General features: G+C 39.1%; 1 protein-coding gene across 1 annotated transcript in view; it reads right to left on the reverse strand.

Annotated features, from left to right (window-relative positions):
• AP3B1 (adaptor related protein complex 3 subunit beta 1) overlaps positions 1-8,756 on the reverse strand; it is a 153,160-nt gene extending 144,404 nt beyond the window's left edge. Inside the window, exon 1 of the mRNA XM_054285619.1 lies at positions 8,549-8,756. Coding sequence (XP_054141594.1) covers positions 8,549-8,679 — 131 coding nt within the window. The 5' untranslated portion in view covers positions 8,680-8,756. The remainder of the gene's footprint in view (positions 1-8,548) is intronic.
• Between the last annotated feature and the right edge of the window lie 1,176 nt (positions 8,757-9,932).

Raw genomic sequence — 9,932 nt, forward strand, 5'->3', positions numbered from 1 at the left:
TTCCCAAGCTATAATCTAGTGTCTTAACATCTACTTCAATATAGGCCTACTGTTCTCAAAAGTTGCAAGCTGAAAGCACTGTTATAGACAACAATTAGAAATGTATGTGCTGTGAAATATGATCTTTAATACTTGCATAGCATCTACCATAAAAGGCAACAAGTCAATTATTAATGTACTAAAAAATCAGTTCCCAGCTGCCTTTGTAATCTTTAGCACCACAGGCTTGCATTCCTAAGTATTACAATTTGAAAGCTAAAGTAGTATAAATTAGAAATGCAAACTCATCACCTAACTTTCACAGCAGGAATCACACATGACAAATTTGCAATGACACAACATGATAGACATCACAAAACACATCCAAAATATGTTCTCCTTGAAACATTGGTTGAATGTTAAGCAGAAGTAGTTGATTTCTAACTTTCTTCTATGTTTTTATATTTTTTACTTGTAGCATTTAAGATATACACTATTTTTTCTTTCTACATGAAAATACTGCTTTCCTCATACCTTCGTACCATTTATAGATACAATAAGGGTATGAGTATTGTAGGACCAGTGACAGACCTACCAGTTTGGACTAAACTTATAGGTGTTTCTACCAGAAAGAAACAAAACCCACCAGCTAATCTTTTCTAGTTCTCATGCTCTTTCTTGTGGCCTCTATTCTTCTGCCATTAAAAAAGGAATAAGCCACCTCTTTACAACTGCCCCAAAATAAAAGAGTATGGTGGGTGTAGTGGTGTGGTAAGTATATGGAGTGTAAGGAACACAAAAAAAGACAAAAAATAACCTTAGATCTTGACAGTCACAAGATTATGCTTTAAAAGCCTGGCATCCTATGCCAGAAAACACTTTGATCACCCTACTCTGCATGTTGATTATGGCAAAGAAGCATCCAAAAGAAAAATTCTGAATATGCCATACTATTGTCAGCAGACACTTGGTCACTAAAACTGGCATCTTGCTGAGATTAAGCCTAAGATTACAGATTCCAATGCACAATATTACCCACTTCTACAGAAAAATAAAGGTAGGCATAACTGTATATCACTGAGGTTTAAACAGCTATGTCAGCAATAAATCTGGGCCTCTGTCTCAGTTATTTTGCCTTCCCATAGGAACTATGACAACTTACAGTTATACTAAAATATTAATCCAGAATCTGTGGCATTTGTCACTGCATTGCCATGTTCCTAAGAACTACTACTAAGCAAACACTTGCTCCACTCTGGTAAAATACACATTTATTTTCTATCGGTTTTAGCAACACTGTAAGATTAAATCCACAGATTTTCAAGTTTTGCTACAGTTCTGACATGCCAGTTACTGACAAAAGTTACCCACTAATCATGAGCCTTCATAGTAATTAAGCAGAAGATTCATGAGTATCAAAACTGCAAGTGAAGCCCAACTAGCAATGCAACAATAACCTTGGGAACAGCTGTAATCCCCTCAAGGAAAGGAGAGTGAATTCTAAACAAACAAACCCTGGTGAGACAGAAGATCTTCACGTATAAATATAGCACTATAGCACTGTAAGGAAAGATTTAGGAAGTGGTAAACAAATCCACCACTGGGGAGGAAGCAAGCTTCACCAGTTTTGATATTATGGAATAAAGCTCTTATAGAACAGAAGCTACAGAAGTCTCATTGCATTGAGTTTTAACAATGCATTTCTTGTTTCAAGTTTTCCACCCACTGTATAATTTCAGTTACACAGTACCTATTGCACTGTTCTTGCATTCAAGAGACTTCAGTTGGCAGGACATACTTTCAGCCAGAGCAAAATAATTTTTTTTTTTGGCCTTCAATATGAAATTCAAAATACTGTGGATGTTACCAAGTTTGAAGCAGAAAATACACATTTACAGAGCAGTGTAACCTTTACTCTTGGCACCTAAGCAGCAATGAAATCCTAGGGAACATCCCACATTTCCTGAAAAAATTAATTTTTTTTTTCTTGACATTTTACTGGTACTGCAAATTGCTTAAAATAAATTGGTTTATTCTAGGTCATACTATTGTGTAAACTGTAAACAAGTTTGAATTTAACATTTAAAGAGGAACTGCAAATTAATTTCAGACCCATAAAACACAGAAGCTTAACTGGTAGCAAACACATGCTGCAATTTGAGTTAATTTTGTTGATTTAAGGTTTTCTTCTAGTAGGAAAGTCAGAAATCTGAGTTTCACTATGTTTTGGTCTATGCCATAAACTGTTTGAACGACATCTTGTGGTGCTGTTCAGTACTACCATTCTTTTCCATTACAGCATTATATTTACTTCTAATTCACAACACAGAATTCAACTACTACTTCAAGAAAGCCTTGAATCATATGGCTATGAGTGTAGCTGTTCTATGGTTTAAAGAGAAATCGAGGTAAGAATTTACTTCTTTTTCAGCCACCCCTGATTTTTCAATCTGAAAAAGAAGCACATTATGCAAAAAGCAAACTAAATAGTTTTAAAGGATAGACTACAGATGTGAGGGAAACCAGGATGATTGTAGTATCCTGTAAGGGTGAGAGCCACAGAGAACAAAACCAGTTATAGTCTGATCAGAAGCATAATTTAACTAGTTTAATTGTTAACTTTGCCACTAATTTCTCAAAGCACTTGCAATCTGAATGTTTAGTTACACTCTTTCTGTCCCATTGAGGAAACAGGAAAGTGTAAAATTAAAAATTAAATAAAGCATCTCCCAGTTCTCTGTTGTGAATGGATACAACCTGAGCAACACTTGAGCAACTCAGTGCATCAACACCTGTTAAGTTGCTGCTACCACCATCATCAATGCAGATATGTAAACTATCTATATTTCAAAAGCTCTAACCAGATTGCAGCTAGTATAACAAAGCAGTTTGAAATCCCTTCTGGGTTGGACTGTGATTTGAGCTAACATTATCTGTTGTCAGTACAGTAGTTAAAGATACTTTCACCCAGCAACAAGAAATGTTGTCTGAAAGGATGAAAAGATTCAGTCTTGCAACTGCACTGCATATAACCATTTGTGATAGTACTCACACCACCAATATGGCAGGAAAACTCCAGAGAGAATTCTTCCTCAGTGGAAGAGTTTTCTGAAGGCTGAAAGAATGTAATCAGAAGTGGTGCTGCCACTTAAATGGCTGAGTCAACTTAGAGCCTTTCTTGAGGCTAGTGCTCAGAATTTGCAGACATTTACAGATCTCTTTGCAGCCTTTGATAGTTGTGAAGGGATTATAAGTGCGAAACAGTATCACAGAATAATCTCAGCTGGAAGGGACCCACAAGGATCATTGAGTCCAACTCCTAGTGTTTCCAGCTTTCCCAAAAATATTGAGAAAAGGCTTCTTTGAAAGATACCACCACAGAGGTGGTGTTGCCAGAACCTACTCAGTGCTAGTATATTTACATATATGTCCAGGTTTCGGAAACACTGTTTAACAGCATTACGAGGCTGCTCATCTTCTGGCAGAACGTGAAAACCATTCTAGCTTCTTCCAAGTACCAAAACTATCAAGGGGTGGCACAAACAAGAACAGCTTTCAAAAAAAGCAGAACTAAAACTGTGGAATTTCAGCCTTGTAAGACCTGTAGATATGTCTATTTAATACCATTCAGGATGCAGATCAAAGCAAATGTCTAACACAAATAAATCACAATGCAGTAAATATGCAGAAACCACACTGAAGACTTTAAAACTGTAAAACTTGCCTTTTGGAGCAAATAAAAAAGCCACAAAAATATAGTGACTGCATTACAGAGAGCCACAGCAAATCAACAATTCATTGTTTGCATCCTCATATGTGCCAAGTGCATGGCAATAAGAACATATTCACTATGTGGCACTTCCCATCAGATCTGACAGATTTCAGTTTGAGAAATGTTCTGCAATAGCACATGCCCACATTTGTACACTGCATTTCGCTCCTATTCTTGTACTGACTAGAGGGCTCAGATTTTATCTTGTAGACTTTTCAGTTCATCCAAACCACTCATCTTTGCTGGGTTATACATCCTACCAAAACTGGCATACAACCATATTGGTGGGCACAGGGCCATTTTAACAGATGGAGAAAGAAAGTAGTTGTGCCAGTGAGCTAGTGCATGCATCAAGTTTGAATATTAGAGCTGGAGTCTCCTCCAAGAATTTCACAAACAGCAATCTACGTACAATCTCTCCATGACTGGTTGAACAGAATATGCCAAGACAAAACTAGATCAATTTAAGACTCCAAGAACACCACTGGCAGCTGTTGAAAGCAAGTTTTTAGCTCCAATGGGTTTGGAAAAGTCTTCTGCACAGAGAATTGGGGAATGAGTATCTTAATGAAATCACCACCTTCAGCTCTCTGCAAAACAGGCTTGCAAATCTCTGCAAAGAAAAATGAGTTTGCAGCACTGCTGAGTTTTCTGACGAATGGCTCAACAAAACATGTAAGCCAGACCTGCAACAAAAAAAAATCTAATAAATTACAAATGTATTTTGCTTGGCAGAAATAGTTTAAAGATGCAAATCAGTAAAGTTGAAAATATGTGCTATAAATTTTGCCATCTGCTTCAATACTGCACTTAGCAATTGACATCTACTGATGTTACTCCTATGGTTCACCTCTTAAGTTGTTACATTTTATCAGCTAAAGCAATAACTAGTTTTATTGCTGAAATTGTACCACTTCCAAGTACCAAAAATTATTATATTCTAATTTTACATGTGGTAAGTTTTGTTTAAAATGCAATTAATATAGATGAAAATCCTGTCCACCTGCAATTAGATGTAGGCAGTTATAGCTGTACCCAAATATATGCAATTAACAGGGATTCTGTGTTTCTAAGTAGCTCTCCAGGTACTCTTACATGTTGGAAGGTGGTTAGAATTTTCATTCCTCCACTCAGAGCAATAATAATGTAATAAAGCATAATGTAACCATAAAAATATTCTATTAACTCAGGTGATGTGAATCACATAATATTTCTCTACACTAAACAGGAGATTTTGAGATTCCAGCTAGGCAGTGTTTACTGCATGGAGTCCATCAATCTAGAACTAGGAGAAATAGTTTGAGGCCCATATGCTGGATTCAGATTGTACGAAGATTCACATAACCTATCAGCTCTTACAAATTTTCTGCTGAAAATTTCTGTTATGGACAGAGACTTCTCTGGAGACTGTTTCCATTACTCTGGGGACCAGAATCTGACCCTTTCTCTACTTTTTGAAACATGTGAGACATGGGAATATCTAGAATATTTCAGTTCACAGACAAGTGTCAAACTGCCAATTTGGACACACAAATACATTCTTAAAACATGAATACACATTTTTTATAAAGGAATACCATACACGTCATTTCATGTGACAAGTGTGAAAGAGGAAGAGAGGAAAGAGAGCAAAAGGCGTCTTCAGTCATGCAACAGGGCCCTTTCCACACAAGAAGGCTGAGATTGATTCATCTCAGGTATGTAAGATCTTTCAATTATTTAGTTATTGAGATGCTTAACAGAATGAACACAAAAAATTCCATTCTCCGAACACCAGATCTACTTCATTCATCTAACTAACCAAAAGGCTTTAACAGCACTACACACCAAAACCACAAGTTCTATTTGCCTCTTTAGTCAGGATAAAATACACAAGAAAAAGCTAGCACCAGTGTAATACATTTGTTATGAAATCTCTAATTTAAGAACAGTTTTAGTTTAGTTAAGTACCAGTAAGAAATCAGCTCCTGATATACATGTTGTAATACTACAGAGAGATTAGAAAACCCTCCTCCTTACCGCCTCTCTTTTGTCCTGAACATGTAGTCATCTCACAGAAGCAGACCAAAATTTTATTTTTATGTCTTCTATTTTCTTTCACTGCAGTGGACACATACAGTGTATTATGCAATGAGAAACAATGCTTGCACATGGTGCGTGCAACATAATGCACCTTGCTTATATTAAGATAAATGATCATCAAATAAACAGTTATTTTTAATAATCTTCTAAGAGTAAAACTTTGCATTTTGTCAGGATAAAGACTGCACCAGGTCAGAAATTTTGATCAGCTAAGATATCTTCAATACCAATGGCACATGTTTGAACCAAGCTACAACACAAGCATGTACCAAAAATACTATGTTCAGTAATTGATTTGAAATTACATTTTTAATTGAAAGTTAGTGGACAGATCATTGAATGCTAAAGGTAAAAAACACAGCTTTAGCAGGAGAATGACACATAGTCTTTTACACCAAGGGATGTTCAGAGCTTTTAGATGATATGAACTTCAGCAGAGTAGTCCTACTGAAATGTGAGTAAAACACCAGGACAAATAATTTATATTAGACCAACTTTGGATTTCAGATTTAAGTGTACCAATACTGATTTGTGCCTCTGTGTGGGCTCCTAAGGATCAGGATCAAAAACAACTTATCCTAACAACTTCATTATTTTCTTAACCATTTTGGCCTACTTCTTCATGACAAACAGGGGAAAACGAAGATAAAAGACTGGAACTTCTTCAATGAAGTGCTTACAATACTATCTTGATACTTATACATCAACTACATTATATTATTCTGATTGACTGGCAACAGGCAAGCACAGGGCTCTGGTCTAACATCACTGCACTAATGTTCTGGGCCATAAACTATATATGTATCCCTCTGCTGACAGGGAGTATTTCTTGTATCATCAGTAGACCCAAGGAAGAATTCCACTTCCTCAGCAACAAAAAAGTTTGCCAAGCACTGAAAAAACACAATAATATCAGACATGAGTACCTCAGCAATAATGAGAGACAATCTAGAGAGATCAGCAAACAACCTTTAAAAAACTCTAGCAGTAATTTTCATTTAACCCTAAACCCACACATTCATGCAAAAGATGCAAGGACATATCTTGCACTTCCCTGTATTCTCTTGTATTGCCTTGTGATGAGCAGGTTTCGCACTATTACTAGAGTGAACTATTAGAAATACAATGTATATGCTTGATGAATACTGCGTTTTCCAACTAGAGTGCCACACAGCCTGCTTTTCTAACAATAACCCTCACTTGCAGTCCAGTGGGTTTTTCACACTACACAAATCACCCTCCCTGTACAGCATCTGCTCCTCAACTACTCAGAGCTTAACCACGCAAGTGTTAAGCTGAAGTGAACTGCGTTAAGTGAATTGTGGATAACACCCTATTTCAGCAAGAATTTCCTTGTCAGCTACAAAACACCACAGACCGCAATGTCTGTTTTTCTCTCAAGTCATTCCTTTAGAGAATTACATTCCTGTAAGGGTAAGAGCAAGTCTAGAGGAGCAATTAATTAATTTGGCACGCTCACATAGCACAAACTGTTGGTTCTTCCATACACATGTAGAAAACATCTCAGGACCACAGAGCTGTATTTCCCTATGATCACTGGGGAGCCTCGGGTAGAATCACTCACTTCAGCTTCTGCATTTAATAAAACAGAGAACTATATCTGCAAAACAGTCCGATGTTTATGAGTTATTTAGAAAATTATGGCCATGTTCAATGAACAGGATACCCTCCATCACGTGGTAAAAAGGAAGTAGCAAAATAATAGTTTGGAAATAAAGTGCCAAGTTGTTTCTACGGAAGGGGATAAGGAAAGAAGGGTGCAAACAGTGTAAATCAGCTAAAACACACAGATCCGCAGAAGCACATTTATACTAGAGCAGAGAAAATTTGAACTGGAATCAAAAAGTGAAGTATTTAGCAAAACAGAAAGGGAAAAAGAAACGAGACTCATCTGGCAAAGTGAGGAGGCCCATCAGCTACTGTCTTATAGAGCTAAGCATTGAGTGTCTGCAGGTTCATGTTTTCGTGATTTACTCTGCTGTGGCTCACAAATAAACACATCAGTCGAGGTTTCCAGAGCATAGATGTTCTCTTTGTGCAGAACAATCAAACTGAAGACGTAGCAATTGATTTTCTAATGTACATGAGACCTTAAGTTTATGGTGCTTTTTATTGGTTGCTCTTGGAATAGATTTCCAATTTGTTGTAGAATACAATTCCAGCTTAGCAAACCTTTTGATCCTTTCATTTGGACATTCTTCCTCTCCAATCCACTTTTACTTTAAGGAGCTGAAAGCTTTCTGTACCAGTGCACTTGGCTGGGTTTTTTTTTACCTTCTCCATTTCCTCATTTTGACTTCTGACCAAGAGACTGTTAACACTGTTAACACCCACTTCGAGCTGGCCACCTCGCACTGATCCACTACATTTCCAGCCATAACTATCACAAACACTTCTTTTTACAAACGCTTTTTTTACATATACACATTTGAAGGCAAAATTAGGACAATTCCACCGCGGTTAGCTGCCGAAACAGAGGAGAATCGATAAGCAGTTTTTCGAACAAACCAAAAGAAACACTTTACAGATAACCCACTATCTATGCACACTTTAAACGCAAGCAAGCGAACTTTTCCGCGGAGTCACGACGGGAGTCAAGCGGGAGGCGCGGCTTCCCGGCCAGGGCCCCGGGAACTGTCCCTGCCCGTGGGATGCCCCGCCAGCCCAGCCCCGCCCGCCCGCGAGCCCCCTTACTTCTTGGTGTCGCTGCTGAAGAGCCCGAAGGCCGCAGGAGCCGAGGGGGTCACGGTGGGAGCCGCCTCCTGCGCCAGCTCGGGCGCCGCCTCTCCGCCCTGCTCGCTGTAAGTGAGCCCGTTGCCGGACATGGTGGTGCCCCTGCTGAAGTCGCTGCTCGCCCGCCCCGCCAAAGTTTCCGTGGCGGCACCCGCGGCGCTGCTGGCCCGGCGCTCTCCCCGGAAGCCGGGCGGTCACGCGGCGGGGGGCGGGGCGGCCCGGCCCGGACGTGCAGCTGGAGCCGCGGCCGCGGGGCCGGGGGAAGGGAAGGGCCGGGCGGCGCCGCCGCGCCTCTACCTGCTCGGCCTCTGCCGGGCCCTTAACAGGCAAAGCTTGGCCTAGAGCGTCGGCTCGTTTGCGGCTTCTAGGGAGCGTGTTACGAATGCCAGTACTCCACACTGACGGTAGAAGCAAGCTGCTTACATATGCGGCGCCAGAAGTACAAAAGGATAGTTAGAAGTCTTCTGAGGGAAGTTTCTCCTAATTCCTTTTTACAATTCTGTTTTCCTATGTCCATCTTTCCTATCTCCCTTAGTTCTTCAGGAATAATCTGTGTTCATTAGAGCAGCCTTCAGTCCATCTCCTGACATATGCTAGTGGAGTGCAACCTTTTCCTCCTTAGAACGGAACTGATTTCCAAAAGGTTACCTGCTCACAATCAATACTTTTTATCTTGCAGAGAAGAAAAAAAAAAGGCAGGGGGAGGGGAGTCTCATATTTCTCTGAAGCAGTTTTTTACTTGCTTGCTTTTCAGCAACTTGTACTTTTCTGATTGAAACTGAGGCATTACCAAGCAATTTTTTTTTAAATTTATATTTTTATTTAATCCTTTTTATAAAAGGATTTACCAGTAAAGGATTTGTTAAGAGTGTGGAGCTGCTGTAAAGGTAGCTGTCCTCAATACCTGCCTTCTACAGGTGCCAATTTTTAATTTTTTTATGATCTCCCACAGCTTTTTTTTCCTGTGTAGCACTGTTTTTCGAAAGTCATGGTTTAGATTGGTTAAGTGCCAGTGTGAATATTCATGACTATCTCCATTTTGCCTATTGGTTTTTCAGACTTCTATTATTTTTCTGCCTTTTGCATTGTTTACAGTAGAAGTCATCATAGTTTTCTTCCCCTGCAGAGAGAAATACCTTATTATTACTACCATAAACCGTCACAGGAAATACTGGTACTCATCCTGTGATTTGAATTTGAGACAGACACATCTCAGTCATACAGAGCCAGAGAGAATTCTACATTCTGATTTTTAAAGCATCAAAGACCAGAGTAGGCTTCTGGAGAATTTGATCTGAGCCAGACAAAAATGGACACCCACTTCTCTCTACAGAAGGATCTGAGA

Source organism: Melozone crissalis, unplaced genomic scaffold (genome assembly GCF_028551555.1).
Source record: "Melozone crissalis strain CALT ecotype California unplaced genomic scaffold, PUWL_Pcris_2 ptg000005l_1, whole genome shotgun sequence".
NCBI lineage: Eukaryota > Metazoa > Chordata > Aves > Passeriformes > Passerellidae > Melozone > Melozone crissalis.